This window comes from Balaenoptera borealis (genome assembly GCF_965194805.1).
Source record: "Balaenoptera borealis genome assembly, chromosome: 8".
Lineage (NCBI taxonomy): Eukaryota > Metazoa > Chordata > Mammalia > Artiodactyla > Balaenopteridae > Balaenoptera > Balaenoptera borealis.
Window position 1 is genome coordinate 53,844,883 of NC_138865.1, and position 18,162 is coordinate 53,863,044.

Here is an 18,162-nt window from a genome sequence, read left to right on the forward strand (position 1 = left end):
CCAAGGCAGAGGGAGAGCAGAAAAAATGGTTCCCATCAGTCTCTGTCCCCAGAGAGCATCCCAGCAGGCCCCCAAATGTGTGTCAAATCAGATGTCTGTCTCTCAGGCCAACACTCCAAGACAAGAAAATAGGCCTCTCTCAACTCTGCATTGAGTTCCCTCCTGACTCTGGGTCACCACACTGAGGGTGGGGCTTACAGTAAAATTGTGTCCCAGCCTTTCCTACCCATTGGGTAAGAGTCACTCAGCCAGTTTTTGTTGTTGCTGTTTGTTTTTTCAGAGGACATTGTTCTGTGTGTAGACTTGGAGTGTTCGTCGGAGGAGGTGAGTGCAGGATCTTCTTATGTCACCATCTTGAACCAGAACCTTTGGCAGTTTTATATTAAAAAGTCCTTATTAGCTTAAGTCTGACCCCATACCTTTAAACAGTCATTACTGAATTTTGAAAGGCTCCTCTCCAGAATTACAACAGGAGCCCATCCCATCATTCTTAACTGGTAATTACCAATGACCTCCATAAATTCTATGTTCAAATAAATCATACAGTTAATAGAAGGATAAATATGATGCCAACTAATGTGTATACTTATGCAGATATCTAAAAATAAAGAGTTGGCTCTTTAATAATAATTCATACCCATTGATTACTCTACTTAAATCTCTTAGCAAAGAGCTTGATCAAGGCTACTCTGTAATAACTCATCATGTGGTGATAGTAAATTTTCTCATGAGGCTCCCTTTTTCTTCATGACCAGGCAGTAAGGTGTGTGGACCTGGGAGACCTACAGGTGTTGTTCAGTTTTACTGCTTTCATATCATGTGACCTAGACAAACGATAGGCCAGCTTTTCTCCATTACTACAATGACAGCAGTTTTAGCCTTCTCAGCTGTCATGGCAGTTGACTGCCAAGTTCAGCTGCTAAATCTTCAGTCCAATGTGGATCTCATTGAGCTACTATAGAACTGTGTGTCAAATACTGCTAGTCGCACACCCAACATTTGTTTCCCCCTTCTGTATTACTAGGAGATCCCTGATTTTCTAAATGCTGACTAATAGCCCAGTTATTAGTCTAACTCCTTTGCAGCTAGACAGCTCCATGTGACCAGGTTGTGACCAATGAAATGTAAGAGAAGTTTTGACAGTGTGTCCTTTCCTAAATAAAAAGGCAAAGCCTAGCAAGGAGGCCTTCTGTCTTTCACTCTTCATTTTTTCCCTTCTTCCTGCCTGGAGCACAGATGTGATGTCTGAAAGAGGTAAGCATTTTGTGGCTATGAGGATAAAAGTCATACATTAAGGAAGATAGGTAAAAGATCTGGGTTCCTTGATGGCATTGTGGAGCTCCTCTGCAAACCCTGGACAGTCTGCTTTCAGACTTCTTTTTATTTTTATTTACTTATTTATTTCTTTACAGCTTTTTTTCTTTATTTTGAAATGTGCTTGACAAAAGTTTGAAACAGCAAACTTAGAATAACAAATCATTAAGTTTTAAAATCCTGATAATCATTGCCTAAGCGATGATGTAATCCCAACAATAAAGTTGAATTAGTTCATTATTGAAGAGCCACGGAAAAATACTAATTTGATTACTTACATTAAAATGTTTTTTGACGGTATATTAGAAATCAAGATTTAAATCAGACTTCTTTTTACATGCAAAAAATAAACTCTTATTTGGTTAAATCACTAAGGATGAGTTTCTGTTATATGCAGCCAAGTACAAACCCCAGCCAATACAACCTGCATCTGGGCCTCATTCCCCTTCCCACCAAGTGGAGATTCAGGGTCATCTGTGGGCTCTGGGGGGAGTCAGCTGGATAACATTTATAAAGATCCTAGTGGGAAGGGTGTGATTTTTAAAAATATACATAATTGTTTTCTTTTAAGCAGAACTTTGTATACAAGATCTTCTTAGCCAGATGCATCACTGTATCAGGGAAGATTAGGATTGTTAGACTAGGAAAGCAAAGACAAGGGCAGGGGAGAAGTAAAGGCTAATTGGTTACCCTGAAGTCCAGTTTGTATGGAAAAGGCAGATTAAATGCATGATTGTTTTCTTTTTTCTAAAACAATCTCAAAATAATGAGTTCATTCCTTCTTACCCATCAACAGCGACCAATCAAGTTACTTTAGAATCATTATGAACTTATAGATATAATCATATTTGATACGTTTGAAACAATTGCAATTGTTATCAATTTTTGGTGCTCAGATTGGTCCATCCTTGTCTAGTGGGAGCCTACTTGAATTGATTCCTTAGTCTTCCTGACACAAGAAGTGGTTGATAGCTTCCTTGATTTCTGTAAATACTTATAAATAAAATGATACAATGTCTGGGATTTGCTTTAAAATGATGGCACGGGAAAGGGGATTTGGATGAAATATGATTGACCGTGAGTTCAAGCTGTTCATGATAGTTGTTCAAGCTGGGTGATGGCCCCATTGGAGGTTTATTATACTATTATATTTATAAATGTCTGGAATCTTCCAAAATAAAAAATATTTTAAAAGTTCACACTATGACTTCCAGAATAGGACCTTAAATCCTTAGCAAGACAATAGTCTTAAGTGCCTGGCTTTGGTGGGAGTAAAAGAGATTTCTAATTTCTCCAGGCTGCTCTTGACTTATCAAGAGGAAGTGTAGAGGTCTGAGTATAGAGTTTTACCCAAAGTCAAAGGTAGTGAGTTTTCCAGATATGATCAACATTCCTCCTAGATCCAGGAAAGCATGAAGAAACCCTCTCTAAGTGGAAAACGAGGAGAGTGGAGGGTAAAGAGAGTGGAAAACGTTTGATGAAAGGTTTCTCCTGGTGGGTACCTCTTGGCAGTTTTGGTGGTGATCGCAGGGCCGGGTAAAAGTAGCTTCCCCCAGTAACCCGTCTGCCTTACCTTCGCCCACTCTTTGGCCCAGATTCTTGCCTCCAGTCCCCAACAAGCCTGGCTCAACTTCTTGTGGTGGGGGGATCTTGCTTTCCTGACAGGGCAGGAAAAAGCACTGGGCTTGGAGTCCAGAGGCCAGCATGTGAACGCTGTCTATGACTCAAAATGACACTGTCTTGGGTCTCAGTTTCATCACCCACGAAATTAAAGGTCCGACTGCAAGACTAAAGGTCCTTCATTGTCTCAGCCAGCCAAACCAGAGACCTCAGAAACCCTGGGCCTGAACATACAACCCTGCAGGCCTTCTTGCCTTTTCACTGATAGTCTTTGCTGCCATTACACATTACATGGCCTCCTAAATGTGTGACTGCTGTCACTTTTTGCAGATAATTGGAGAGGAGGGGCCCAGCAGAGATGACCCTAAAGTTGGCAACACTTTCAGGCTTTGGTAATCAGGCGCGTCACCGACCTGTACGATTTCTCCTCTCCGTCCTTGCTCGCCTGCAAATCCTGACCCCCGTCCCCACTGCAGAGAAATCTGCGAATGGACGGCTGCCGGCGTCGCTTCTGCGCCCAGGAGGCGTGGAGCAGAGAGCGCGGGAGCAGAGCGCCCTGCGGCCACGCTCCCCGCGCGGAGGCGAGAGGGAGGGGCCGGAGGGGGCCCGGCAGCACCAGAGGCGGCGCGCGGGGCTCGCGGCGGCTCAGTCTCCTCCCCAGCCCAGCCCCGGACGGCGAGAGCGGCGGCGAGTGCGAGCCGCAGCCCGGGCCTCGGAGCGAGGAGGCGGAGGGCCGGAGAAAGCGGAGGACCGGAGCGGCGGGCCGCGCTCGGGCCCCCGCCGTGTGCGCGTCCTCCTGGCGGATCCCGGTAAGTGCGGGCGGTCGAGCCCCGGCCAGCCGCCAGGCTTGGTGGCCGCAGTGGTCGTTGTCTCCGGATCCCGGTTGCGCGCATCCCGCTGCAGGCTCACAGGTAGCTCCGCGGTGGACGTGGTGCCCCAGGCCCCGAAAGGAGTTAGCCAACTCTCTCCGCTCCCGGGCGGGGTTTCCGAGCCCCGACTTCTCCCACCCCAACCGCCCCTGCTTCCGGCTCGGGGTAGGGGGCGCGGGGCAGGGCCTGCAGTCGGGGAAGGCGCAAAGAGGGTCGCTCCCCTTCCCCACCTACTCACCAACGATTCGGGAAGATGCCGGCCAAGCCCCTCCTCAAACTGCATCCCAGCCTCTGGCTCGCTAGTGGGGCGTCTGTCCTTCAGTTTTATTTTCCTATGAGCCCACCAGGGAAAGTTTGGGACCACACACGGCAAAGTTGGGGCGCGGCTGGGGGTGCACTTCGCCGGCGGAGCGGTGGGTTTTGCAGGTCGAGCCCGGCTCAGGCTGGAGCCGATAGCGCACCCTGGGAGTTGAGTCCGTCCCTGCCGTTTGCCCCGGCCCAGCATTGTGACAATCCCCTGAGCTCAGTGAGTCGCTTAATCGTTCACGCTAGGCATAGACATCTGCCAGGCCAGCCGGGAATCTCTGTGCTGGGTTAGGTTTATCTCAGGAGTAACAACATCTCAGCCTGGTTTGACTTGGGCTCCCTCTGCAAACCTGAGTTCCAGCTAATCTCAGTGTGTCACTGGCATGTGTTTAATTAGCTTATTTTACACCTGAGATGATCTCAGCGAATGCCTCTAAAATGAAATCGTTGATACAAGAAAAAACCAAAACCCCAAAACAAAACTGTTTTTAAAGAAAATTAAAAAGGGGAACCTTCAGAATATCCGCTGTCATGTGTGGATATTTTACCCTTCTCTGTGGAGACAGAGAATGAAAACTGCTTGGGTATCTTAACCTACTAGAGAGTCAGTGTCAGGGCTATTTTTGGCAGATTTTGTGGACAGAGGTATCACTGCAACTTGCATATTGTTTATGAAATACACATTTGATGTCTTGAAATAGCCTACTTGATAGAAGTTGTTTGGTTTACTAAGTTGTCTATTTTAAATACGACTAAAGGTTGTTTTTTAAAATAAGCTTTAGCTGAATACAATATCTAGATATTTAGGGAAGACAGTTTGTTCATGTCATCAGAACATTCTTTTGTAAACTTAAATTTTTAAAGGGCTACTTTTCTGCATTTGCTATAGGAGGGGCTTTCCATGAAAAATAGGATCCTGAGATCTTTATGTGTGCAGGAAAAGAGTGCTGTCTCCTCCAACACTCAGCCCTTTCCAAGTGATAGATTAATCAGAAAAGTGTGCCTGCAACTGGAATTATGTAATTGGACCAAAAGAAAAGACAGTGGTTTTGGTTGTCAAATACGTAGATAATTCTAAAGGAAGTGATACCTTTTTTAGCCCTGGGAGGTTATTTGTTACATGAGTTAAGGTGGGATAAACATAGATTTTCATCTACATCTATAAATTTTTGTATTTAACAGACACAAATACATAGTCTACGTCTAACATTGGATTTACCAAAATGTTTGCCTTTGTACATACACTATCATAAGTGCCTAATATGTGTCACGTCCCACTGTTAATGCTTCATGTATTTTAACTCATCCTCAAAGCAGCACTTGGTGGTAGGTGCTATAATTGTCCTAATTTTTGAAATGGCGAAACTGAGGCACAGAAGAATTAAGGAACTTAACCCAAGGTCACATGGCTATTGGATAGGATTTTTTCATATCTGCCAAGTTGTTTTGTAAAAAAGACATGATTTTATGATTCACATGTCCTTGTTTTTATTTTTATTTAAGCATAAATGTTGAAAATATTTCGTGTGAAGCCTAAGAATCCCTGATTGTGGAAGCACCCACAAGCACTGTTAACTGTAAAGTGAGGAAAAGTATGAAAGAACCATCTGGCTGAGTATACAATTTGAAGACCACCACATCCACCAGAAGACCCAGGATGGATCTGCACCAAAGCACCACCACCATCTCTTTCCTTGAGAAATGGTGTTCAGATAACTCACCGTCTGGCTGCAGGAGACATTATAATGTCAGAAAAAAACTGAAGTTGATTCGAATCTTAGGCCTTTTCATGGGCCTGGTAGCCATTAGCACTGTTCCGTTTTCAATCAGTGCCTTTTCTGAGACAGAGACACAGAGCACAGGGGAGGCCAGTGGTGCAAGTGGCCCCAGGGTAGCACACGATTACCGTCAAAGAACTCTCTTAGATTTAAATGACAAGATTCGAGATTATACTCCACAGCCACCTGTTTCTCAGGAAGGCAAATCTGAGAATAGTACAGATCATGCCCAAGGAGACTACCCAAGAGACATCTTTTCCCTCAAGCAGCGAAGAAAAGGTGCCATCATTCTCCATGTCATTGGAATGATCTACATGTTCATAGCCTTAGCCATTGTCTGCGATGAGTTCTTTGTTCCCTCTTTGACTGTCATCACTGAAAAACTGGGCATCTCTGATGATGTGGCTGGAGCCACCTTTATGGCTGCTGGGGGCTCAGCCCCAGAACTTTTCACGTCTCTCATAGGGGTATTTATTGCTCACAGCAATGTTGGCATTGGCACAATCGTGGGCTCAGCGGTGTTCAATATCCTCTTTGTCATTGGCATGTGTGCTCTGTTTTCCAGAGAAATCTTAAACCTGACATGGTGGCCACTCTTTCGGGATGTGTCCTTCTACATCATTGACTTGATCATGCTGATCATATTTTTCCTGGATAACTTTATCATGTGGTGGGAAAGCTTGCTTCTCTTAACAGCTTACTTTGGCTATGTGGTTTTCATGAAATTCAACGTCCAAGTAGAAAGATGGGTGAAGCAAATGATACACCGCAACAAAGTCGTCAAGGTGACAGCACCAGAGGCCCAGGCAAAGGTTGGTGGTAGTGGTTGTTTATTTAATGTTTTCTTGACCATAGCTCTGAACTCTTATGTTTTTGAGATCTGCCACTTTTTAAATGGGATGGTGTTTGGGGCTGTAATGGATAGCAGTGTGCTTTATGCATTTCTTTGACAGCCAGACCAACATGACAGTCGGAAAAATAATTTGGGGGGTATTCTGGGGAATGTCTACTAAGTTCTCAAGCTACTTGCCTCAGAGTAAAACATTTGTAAATATAGGTTACATAAGCTTCTCAGAGCAGACTCAGCAGTTATTTGTCTCTTATTTTCTTATTTTTGTGAGCCGTTTAATTTTCATGGGAAAGTGTGTGTGTGTGCCTTGCAAGTTGTAGGACTTTTTCTATTTAAATGAACATGTGACAGTTATCAAGAACCATCTCTTTAAAAGTGCTTAGCGAAGAAAGTTTGTTTGTGTCAGCAGAGCTGGACCTTTAAGTCAGCAGCCTAGGGCCTAGCAGGACTGGTCGTTAGAATGGGTCATGGCCATTCTTCTTGACCCACACAATAGTGCTTCAGACCCCTCTACCAGGCACCGATCGGGATCTGTGAAAGAGTCAGTGGCAAGCCATGCTGCCTGCCTCTGTAGCTCGAGGGCCCATTTTGCACGCCGTGATAAACATGACCCAAAATATTTTTTATGGTAGGATTTGAGGGAGTTTTAATGACATTTCAGTGGCCATCCTACCACTTAGGTAGCAAGCAAGTTGGTAAAGAGTTTAGAAGAAATCGATCTGCAAAAATATAGATTAATTATTAAAAGTAATCCATGGGCCACATCAATAAAATTTTCTGTTAAGTAGAGTAATGCAGGTCTGATCTATATCCTAACATTGGAATGTCATCTCAGAATGTGATTTTAAACAGTAAAACAAAATACATATGCAGACTTTTCATACTTGCATCTGGGGAAATTCTCATGTATGCAAAAAACAGATGTTGAGTGGAGGGTGAGATGTTTTGTCCAGAATGAAGAAAAAAATATTAATTTAGCATAATTCCTTTATGTTCAAGTTTGATGACCATCCATCATTTTTGTAGCAGCCGTGACACAGAAGCAAAGCACAGACAAAAAAACCACTAGTAATATTTCTATTTATTCCATGCAAAAAAGAAATGTTTTATACTGTGTTTTTTCTAACGTATCACTCAGTGTATGGTTGTTTGTTAGAAACTGTAGTAAAAAAAAAAAATCATGGCAAATAAGCATTCAGATGTGACACTGAGTCTGTATCCTTGAGGGCATAAGACAGGGTCATCACTGGAGCCCCGTCCCTGATCTAATTTTGTAGCCCAAAGGATGATCCCTCAAGCCATCTCCTCAAGACTGACTACAAGTTTGAGTGGTTTGCATTAGTCATCTATGTGTGTATTCCAATTAGAAGGCTGAACAGTTGCCAAGGGAAAGGCCTGTTTTTTAGAGGCAAGGGAATGATTTGGTGTCTTATAAATATCCTGGGCCCATCAAAGATAAAAAGTCTTTTTGAGAACTCAGTACTTTTTCGTTTTGTTATGCCTCAGTGGAACTTCATTAACTTAGGCACAGACTCGGCTAAAGGTTATGTTGGCAACGTGTATGAAAAAGGAATTTGCAGAGCAGTCCAGTGGTGTATTGAAGATTGCAGGGGGATTTTGTCTTCTAATAGGGAGGGAGAAGCTGGTTTTGTGCATTTAGTAATAACTTTTAAAATATGGTTTACAGATGGCTTTTAATAAATTATAAGTCACTCATTAAATCAGCTCTTGCAGGATTTTTACCTACTATATTAGGTGACTGTCATGTCATTTTAATGGTAATTTAAAAGTCAATAACTTAGGCTGGCATTCCTTAAAGTTGTTACTCATATCCATAATTTTTGCTATGCTTAATATTGTGCATTTTTCAAATTTTGGAATTCTGGATTTACCTAATTAAAAAAGAAAGCAAATTATATTCATGACTATATCTCCTGTTTCTGATTTACTGCCAAAATATGTTCATTGTATTATTTTCCTTTGAGCACCGAATAGCTTTAGTTTATTCCACTTAATCATTATTATTTATTTTGTCATTCAGTAACTAGGTTGAACTATAAATTATCATGGGACCAGAATTTTTTAACATAGCTAAGTCTTGTTCGGTATGCTGGAACACAGATATTTTTAGGTGGAACAGTACATGATGATGTGTGATTTCCTTTAGGAAATTTTACCTTGCCAATTTCACTTTTGAATAATTGTTGGAAAAAAATTTTTTCAGCAGTTGGTCTTTATCAGATGTCTGACTTCAGAATCTTATGGAGATTTTGCTCTCTAAGCGCTGAACATAAGGTGTCTCAAGGAGGGATGAGTCTTTGAGCTTGGCTGTCTTGTTCTCTCATCTGCAAAGTCGATTTCTGGCTGTGTACTCCACATTTCCTACCTAAGTCAGTGCTTCTAACGTCATCAGAACACTCAGAAAAAGACCCCAAGCCAAAGGCAACCCTCAGTGGAGTCTTCATAGAGAGGAATGTGCTGTACAAGAGTTTAGGAAGCAAAATACTAAGCATATTTTTAGGCAAAGCTACCTCATTGTCTTACTTGCACAATTATGGAACAGGGGAGTATGGGAAAGTGGAGGAAACATATTTTAGATATTTTTATACAAGTCATCAATGGTTCTTACTAAAAACTCATCAATTCTGCTGGGCTGCAGACAGTGAAATATCTTTGAAACTGCTTGCTTCATGGACCAGTTGAAAATCTTAATTTGGTTTCATTATTGATGATGGGGCAACTGTGGAGCATGAAAAAACAGAAAATACAAACATTTTTCTCATATTTAAAGTAATAGTTTCCCATTTTATTTAACTGTTCCACCTGGTGTTTGGTTTTTTAATTTGATATTTTTATTGCATCTTTTAGTGATAATATTATCGTTTAAAAAAATGTCGTGTAGTGTCATGACATGGTAAGGAGATCCTGGGCTTTGATTCAGGGAAAAAAGGTGTTAGCCCAGGTGTATAATAAGACTTGTGACCTCAGAGAAGTCACAGAAACTCACTGAGCCTCATTTTCCTAATTAGGAAAATGAAAATAATAATACCTACTTCATAAAGTTGGGAAAATTATTAAATGAAGAAATGAATGTTAAACAGCTAACATAGTCCTTGGCAAATGTGGGTTGTTCAGTAAGTGTTAGTTCCTTTCCTTTCATCTTTTGTTCTTAAATGAAAAGTTAATCGGGATAAATTATTTCAAATTTGAGAATTTCAAAACATTCCTTGAAGATTGTAGTTCATGCCAGTGAATCACTGAGTTAAGCAGGCTGTTGTCTCCCTTAGGGGCATGTGATATTTGTCATATTATAATATTTATAAGCCTAATTTCATATACAGTGAACATATGCAGGGAAATATTATTATAAACTCCAAGGAAACCTTCAAATGCCTTTGTTGTCCTGAAAGTTTATTTTGTAGACTGTGGTTTAGAAATATCTATGCTAAGCAGAGATTTTTGTTTTAAGGGTATTTTTATTTATAAATGATTGGGACTATCTTCCAAAAACCTCTCCACAGCTGGTTAGGAATTAATTTGAATCCTGCAGGATGTGAAGCAGTGGAGTTTCAGGGCATCTGGCATGTTTTGCTGTGTGCCTGGCCTGCCTGCTGAGGTCCCCTGATCTGCTATGGTGCTAGGCTGTCATTGGCCTAGAAAGCAGCTGTCCATGGTATTTAACCTCTTCTTAGACTTGGCACTATAATCTGACAGCAAGTCAGCCTAGTTCAAATGAAGGGAATGGTCTAAATAAAGATGCTTAAAGCTTGATAGTTGAAGGCAGGCTACTTAGTAATTTAGGTGTGCCTTGCTTTATTCATTTTGTGTGTTCCTGAAAAGTTGCTTGCCAACAGAGTGTTTGCAATGCAAATTGTTATTAATGATCATGGGAAAATCAAAATTGAAACAATATTATAAATATTCTTCATAAAGTGAAGTATTTCTGGTAAGATGCTAAACCATAAATAATTATATAAATACAAATGTATAGTCCCAAGCCTTCTTAAGGCAAAGAATATGTTATAAATTCAACCTTTGTTTCCCCTCCATACTAGTACGTAAATTAGTAAAATTAATGTACAGATTTCAAGGAAGTTAAGGTGAGATCGTCCTTATAGTGAGTAAGTATTACTTAATAGACTTGGAAACTCTCTGTCCTCAAAAGAAAGAAAATATAGGCACTAAAATTCTTAACTGACTAGATGCCTGTGATTGTAGCATTCTTTTGAGTTCCTGGCCCCAATTCAAACGTGTAGGGGTCGGGTAGGGGGTGCTTTCCTCAAAACACCAAGAAATTTTCGGACACCAGCAGGGTGTCGAAGAATTTAACTCAATTCTGACACTGTCCACCCAGAAAGAACATCAGTTTTCCACAAGTTAAGGGTTCAGTCCTACAAGACTGCCCCCACTCCCCATGCAGGTCACAAGTCCAGGTTGTTACCTGTAGTTCTGACCGACTGGCTGTAAGTCAGAGGTTCCAGTGACCCCTCCTCGGGTTCAATGAATTTGCCAGAGGATCTCTCAAAACTAAGAGAAACATTTCACCCACTAGGTCGCTGGTTTATTATAAAAGGATATAACTCAGGCGCAGCTGGCTGGAAGAGATGCCTAGGGTGAGGCACGGGGAAAGGCATGGAGCTTCCGTGCCCTCTCCAGGCACCACTCTCCCAGCACCTCCTGGTGTTCTCCAACTCTGAACTCTGCCATTTTGGGGGGTTTTATGGAGGCTTCATTACGTGGGCATAGTTGATTAAGTCATTGGCCACTGGCAATTGATTTGACCTCCAGCCCCTCTCTCCTCAGTCCCACCCTTTAATCACACAGTTGGCTCCATTGGCAACCAGCCCCCATCCTTAGGTGCTTTCCTAAAGTTGCCTCATTAAGATAACAAATGACACCTTTATCACTCTCCACACTTAGGAAATTCCAGGGGTTTTGAGAGCCACGAGCCCGAAACTGTGAACCAAGACCACATATATATGAGAAATATATTTTGGTCATCTGAATGACCAAATATATATATTTCTCATAAATCACAGTATCACAAGTCTGTTTGTTGATCTAGGGATACAGCATGGTGCTATTTTCCTTGTATTGTTTCCCTCTACTTATGTTAAAAGCAAACCCTTCAGTTACTGCGTATGATTCAAAGAGTGAAGGAGGCAGTTTGAGAGACTCAGAAAGCCCAGTGGATTTTAATACACAGAGGACAGATTGCCCATGGCTGTTCCCCTTGCTACTCTGGTTCCTCCAGCAAGAGATGACCTAAACTTTGTGAATCCTGGCAATGTTGAGAGCGAGGAGTTATCACCACTTCCCTTCCTGTCTCCTTTCTTCCTCTCTCCTTTTCGCCTCCCTTCTCCCCCTTTTTTCCCCTTTTTTTCCTTTTTTTTCCTTAGAACCAGATAATTTGTATTTTAACTTTAACAAGGAATGAGATTGTTAAGTTGCTCCAAGATGAGTCAAGAACATCTGTGTGGATTTGACTGGTTTAGTTTCTTCATTCTTTCATTTTCAGCCTCCCTTTGTTTTAGGTAAGTCTCTAGTAAACAGAATATAGGAGCATTTTGTTTAATTCAGTTTGACAATCATTATCTTTTAGCTGGAAAGTTTAGTTTATTTACATTTATTGTGATTACTATTACATTTGGATTCTTTTCTATCATGCTATTTTATACTTTCTATTTTTTATAACTTTTTCTTGCTTTTTTTTTGGATTGATTTTTTTCTAAATCTCCTTTTCCCATTAGTAGTTTGGAATTTATACATCCTATTTCTAGTCTTTTAGTGTTTACCCTAAAAATTTTAATGCATATATTTAACTCAACAGAGTGTAAAGCTAATATCTTTACACTCCTGCTAAACATCTTAAGGGCCTTAGAACGTTTTAACTCAGTCTCCTGTCCCCCAATGTAAATGATTTGAAGTCTACAATTTAAGTTCTACCTTGATGTTTTATAACAGCTTTATTGAGGTATAATCTTCACTTTTTAAATCCTACAAATTAGACATTATGCCATCAATGTTTTTAGATATATCCACATTTTTACCAGTTTTTCTCCTCATTTCTTTTCTCATATCAGACCTTTTCTCTATGACTTTTTCTTGTACTGACTTACATTCTTTATAAGTTCCTTTAGCAAGAATCTGTTAATAGTATCTGTTCCTGATTTTTATTTGCTTACAGATCTATTTTACTTTTGTTCTTGAAGGATAGCTTTGGTGGGTAGAAAGTTATTTTCTCATTCCACTTTGAAATAATAATTCCACTGTCTCTGACTTCCACTTTTGCCATTGAAAAGACTGCTGCTGGTGTGAATGTTGCTCCTTTGTAAGAAGTTTGTCTCTTCTCTTTGACTACTTTATAAGGTTTTCTCTTTGTTTTTGGTGTTCAGCATTTTCCTGATTCCATGACAGGTGTGATTTTCTCACTTAATTATCCCCTATTTGTGATTCATTAGACTTCCTGAATTTGAGGTTTAGTGCCTTCCACCAATTTGACCTCTACCTCATTCTTCCCATAATCTTCTAGAATTCTGATTGGATATATGTTATACCATCTCAAACTGTTCTTCATGTCTTTTAACTACTCATCTTTTTCTGTGTTCTTGCTGATCATTTCTTTATATCTGCTTTCTACTTTCTAATTTTCTCTTCAATTTTGTCTAACCTGCTCTGGTGCTCATCTGTTTAGTTTCTAATTGTAATTATTATATTTTTCATTTCTAGGTTTTGTGGCTCCTTTTCACCACTGTCAGGTTGATTTTCACTGTTTCTTCTTCTCTTATTTAATGCCTTTTATTTTTCTAAACATGTTAAGTATATTTATATTTATAATTCATAATTGGTATTTCTAGTGTTAGTATCCTTGCAGGTCTAGTTGTGTTGTTTTATGTTTCATGTGGGGTTGCTTTCTTATGTATTTAGTGATTTCTTTTAAAACTTTGAACTCATATTTCTTGGAACTTGACCTGTAGGGAGTCACTGAGGCCTGGGTTCTAAGTGTATCCCAACAGAGAGGACTTGTTTGCTCTTCTGTCAAGTTCCTGGGAGCCCAACCAACCTGGAACCATTCTAACCTAAATGTCTGACTTTTTTCTACCCATGTAGTGTGAATTCAGACTCCAAAGCCAGGAGTGAGGCTGTGCTTAGAAATTCTTAAGGGAGACTCTTTTTTCTTGCTCTTTTTTTCAGTACCACTCAAAGCTAAGGCCAAAATAGGCACATTCTACTATTTCCCTTTGGTAGGCAGATTTTTTTTTCCTTATTCACCCACTAAGAGTGTCCACCCTTCAGGGTTTCTAGCTTCTTGGGAGTGGAGGCCCCTGAAGTACCCCCTCCCTATCAGGCCTCATGTTTGTAGCTTCTGCAATCCTAGTTTCTGACCACTGGGGAATGGCAAATACCTCAGAGGCAAAGCAACACAGACCCCTCTGGATTTGTGCTTAGTTGGTGTTCTAGGTTCTAAGAAATCCCTGCTTCCTCACTAATATAGTTGGGTAATTTTAAAATATATCAAAGAATATAATATCCAATAATTTGAGGTGTATATACTGAAAATGGTTTCTCTGAATGTTTAATCATCATATTGCCAAAAATTATGTTTTAGACTTTGGATTTGTCAAATGATAATGCATATAGCAAGGGATGCTAATATGTATTTTAATTGTATAATTTCAGAATGTTTAATATAGCCTGATGTTGTTATAAAGCTCCTTATCAACAGATCCTACCAATGGCAAATTTTGAGTCAAATCAAATGTAAAAGACAATTCTAACAGAAAGTTTAAATTGTAGATTTGCCTTTTAAATAATATTTTTACCAGACACTTAAAGTAATATATTCATTGTACAAGATTATAAAAACACATCAAAATACAAAAAAAAATTTAAATAGCCTATAATCTCTCCATTGCACCATCCAGAAATAACTATGAACATTTTTGCATTTATTCTTCCAGACTTTCACTCACACACACACACACACACACACACACATGCACATATGTACCTATATATCTAAATAAGTTTGAATGATATTGGATATGCACAACTTTAAACTTATATTGAATATATACCATTTTAACTTTTTAACTTGGTTTATTATGAGAATTTCCTCAGATCATTAACTGTTTTTCAAAACTGTTATTCACTGTTTAGTATTATCATAAAATAGAAAGTTATTTTCATATTATATTTCACTACTATAAAAAATGCTACAGCCAGCAGCCTTACACATGAATTTTTGATTTTGGAGAAGCAGCAATTCTGGAACAAAGTTTATGAGCTTTTTAAAGTTTCTGCTAAGGTTGCTACATCCTTGGTAGTGTTGACTATTATCATTTTTAATGTTTTCCAATTTCATAGGTGAAACAACATTACATTGTTTTAATTTGCATTTCTTTGATTAATTGGGAGGTTGAAAATATGTTTTTTGAGAATTCAGATTTTCATTTATAGATTGCCAATTTCCTATGTGTCTTTTGCGTCATTTTTAAAGTTTGCTGTGATGACTCAAAAATCTCTTAAAAACATATGCTGAGAAACCCTAACTTTAGCTCTCATACTTCCCCACATTTCCACACCTAAATCAAGGCAGGAAGTTGTTGCAATTTTTGTTTTAAAGGATGAATTATTCTAAAGAAGGAGGCCTTGTGACCCAGGAGTTAAGAAATGATGTTCCCAAGGGACGGGGTGTGCCCCCAGCCACGTGACTTTGGTGGATCCTGTACGTCCTAGGACCCTATCTCCAAATCTGGAAAATGGGAGATTTGACCCACATGACCTAAAAGATTACTTTAGCTTGTCATTTCTGTCCTCAGAGGCTCTCATCCTTACTATGTGGAATACTCTAACCATGCCAAACTAAAATCTAACACATTTCCCTGAAACAGAAGACCAGATTCTCACCATACCCACAGCACCAAACTCTTTTCCTGACCCGGCTTACCTGTAGTATTTTCACTCAAATGATTTAATTGACTTGGCTAAACAGTAATTTTTGTTTAAGCATGCTTTGGGAGGAGGTTCTTCCATACAGACAGGAGAACAACTTGCACAGGAGAAAATCATTTAAAGTTTACTGAAGGACTCTACACCTCCTCAGCTTTGTGGCTTCTGGCAGTGGAAACCCTCAGTGGCAGCTGCACGTGTGTCCCTGGATCACTGGTCTCTGCTGGTCTCTCCAAAGTCAAGAGAAGATAGAGATCTGAAAACTGGACGCGTGCTTAATACCACATCTTTACCACATCAACGTTTTGAAACAGATACTGTCTCCACTGGCAGATCAGGAACCTGAGGACCAGAAAACATAAATGATTGCCCAAGGTCCAAACTTAGTGGTAAACTGCATTTGAACTTGGGTCTGTCTGACTCCTAAATGCATGCTAGTTTTCTTGTTGCTTCCTACTGGACAGTTGGGAATAAAGACAAAGCAAACCTCCAAATTAGATGCACATTTCATATTAGGCTGTGTTAAGTCAGTGACTTTTAAATATTTTTTACCATGACCCCCACTAAAAAATATATTTTACATCTCAATTCAGTATATACACATACCCATGCACATACACATACATATGTATATGTTTACATATACATATAAAAATAAAATCTAAGTGTGAGGCATATATATATATATATATATATATATAGTGTATTTTCTACTCTGTTAGAAATGCTAGTTTCAACCCTAAAATAATTTCATGACCCACCAATGGATTGTGACCTAAGTTTTAAAAAATAGTATTTTTAGAAATTCCTTTTTCCTCCTTCTTCTTCTTAGTGGGGCTGCCCTTCAAGGCTATGCTAATTTACTGCACAAGGGCATCTGTCTGACCAAGGGGGCAAATAGGGACAGAAATCCAGACATCACTCTACTGGACAAGCTGTGTGCTTTGGTGTGGGACTGTGGCTGCCCAGGGGAAAGGGTGCCTTTTCTTAATTCCACAAAGGTGCCCTTTAAGCTGGTGGTGGCTTTGCTTCTTACCCCCTCTGGCTCTGACAGAGACTGATTGCAGGGTAAGGAAGGTGCAGGTCAAAGCATGATGTGCTCCCTGAGCCTCGACTCATCCTTGGTTCCCAGTGAGCTTGTCATCGGGTGGGAAAGAAATGTGGATGAAACAGGGAGATATGAAGTCAGAGAGAAGCAGAACCTTGACAAGAAGCCCGACGCTGCATTTCAATTAGGTTGGTTACCTTTTTATGAAGGACTGGATTTGTAAACCAAATGATGCAGTCGGTTCTTGTCCTGGTAAAAGCTGATGGGTTTGGAAAGGGTCTGGGCACCAGACTATATTAATGCCATGTTTACAGCTCTAAAGGATGCACTCAGAAACCTGCACTGGCAGGAACCAAGCCTGGAGAGATGGAGTTCCTTTCATCCCACACACTGGCCGTCTAACCCTAGTCCAGGTACTTTGCCCCAAGTGTCTCCTCTGAAAATGAAGGGGCTAGTTTATCTCCAGGGTCCCCACCAGCTCTGATAATTCTGTGCCTCTCTGTTAATGGGAAAGAAACAAATATATGTCCCTAATTATGGACTGACCAACAGAAGAGGTGGTCAGGTAATGAAGCCCTGAACTTACCGCCTTCAGAGTGCTTTTCCAGTTAAGAAGACCAATTAAAGGAGATTAGTTCCTTTGAAGGGGTAATGCAGGCTTCTTCACCTGTCCATAGGACATTCTTAGAAAGGGTCAAAGTTGCTGGTACTCTGTACTTTCTCTTTTACTGCTTGATGAACATTGAGCTGGGCAAGCAGGTTGCAAGTAGAAATACAGGTTTCCCCTTCAGCAGCCCCATTCCTCCCACTTAAACTGTCATCTGTTGCCCTAACCACTTGTAGGCTAAGTCAGTTTTATTTTTCCCTGTCACCTGATAGCAATGAAAAAGATGTTGAGCCACTTCTATTATTTTAGGCATGCGGTAGGCACTGAGTATTGGTGCATGTGTTCTAGGAACCTGTGACTTTGTTTCCTGAGAGGGAGGATGACGTTTAAGGGTTAACACAATAGAATTATTATTTAAGACTGAGATAGAGTGTGACCCTCCTTGCTGTGTGATCTTGGGCAAGTTACTGAACCTCTCTGGGCTTATGTTTGTTTATCCATAAATTAAGAAAAAATAATAGCCTTTCCCTCAGAGAAAGGCTGTGAATTTTGATGCAATCACACAGGAAAAGTGATTAGCAGAATACGGTCCCACTCACCCACGTATATTCTACTCCTGGTCTCTTTTCCTCTGAGTCCCTCCCATGTGCTGTTAGCCTGCCCTCCTGTCATTTCAGGACCTTGCCTCACTCCCTAGGTCCTCTTCTCTCTGCCTCCCAAGCAGCCAGATGAAGGAGCAATTCCCCAACTAATCCCTAACTAATAGTCAAATCCTCAGTGTTTGGACTTGAACCTGCTTTCCCTCTGTTCTTGCAGAG

At 40.5% G+C, this 18,162-nt stretch overlaps 1 protein-coding gene across 4 annotated transcripts in view; it reads left to right on the top strand.

Annotated features, from left to right (window-relative positions):
• Positions 1-3,590: 3,590 nt before the first annotated feature.
• SLC24A2 (solute carrier family 24 member 2) overlaps positions 3,591-18,162 on the top strand; it is a 244,445-nt gene continuing 229,873 nt past the window's right edge. For 3 of the 4 annotated variants that reach the window (XM_082401002.1, XM_082401001.1, XM_082401003.1), the window contains exon 1: positions 4,094-6,699. In XM_082401002.1, coding sequence (XP_082257128.1) covers positions 5,767-6,699 — 933 coding nt within the window. In that variant the 5' untranslated portion in view covers positions 4,094-5,766. Of the gene's footprint in view, positions 3,744-4,093; positions 6,700-18,162 lie in introns of those variants that run through there. The other variant, XM_082401000.1, reaches the window with a different exon arrangement.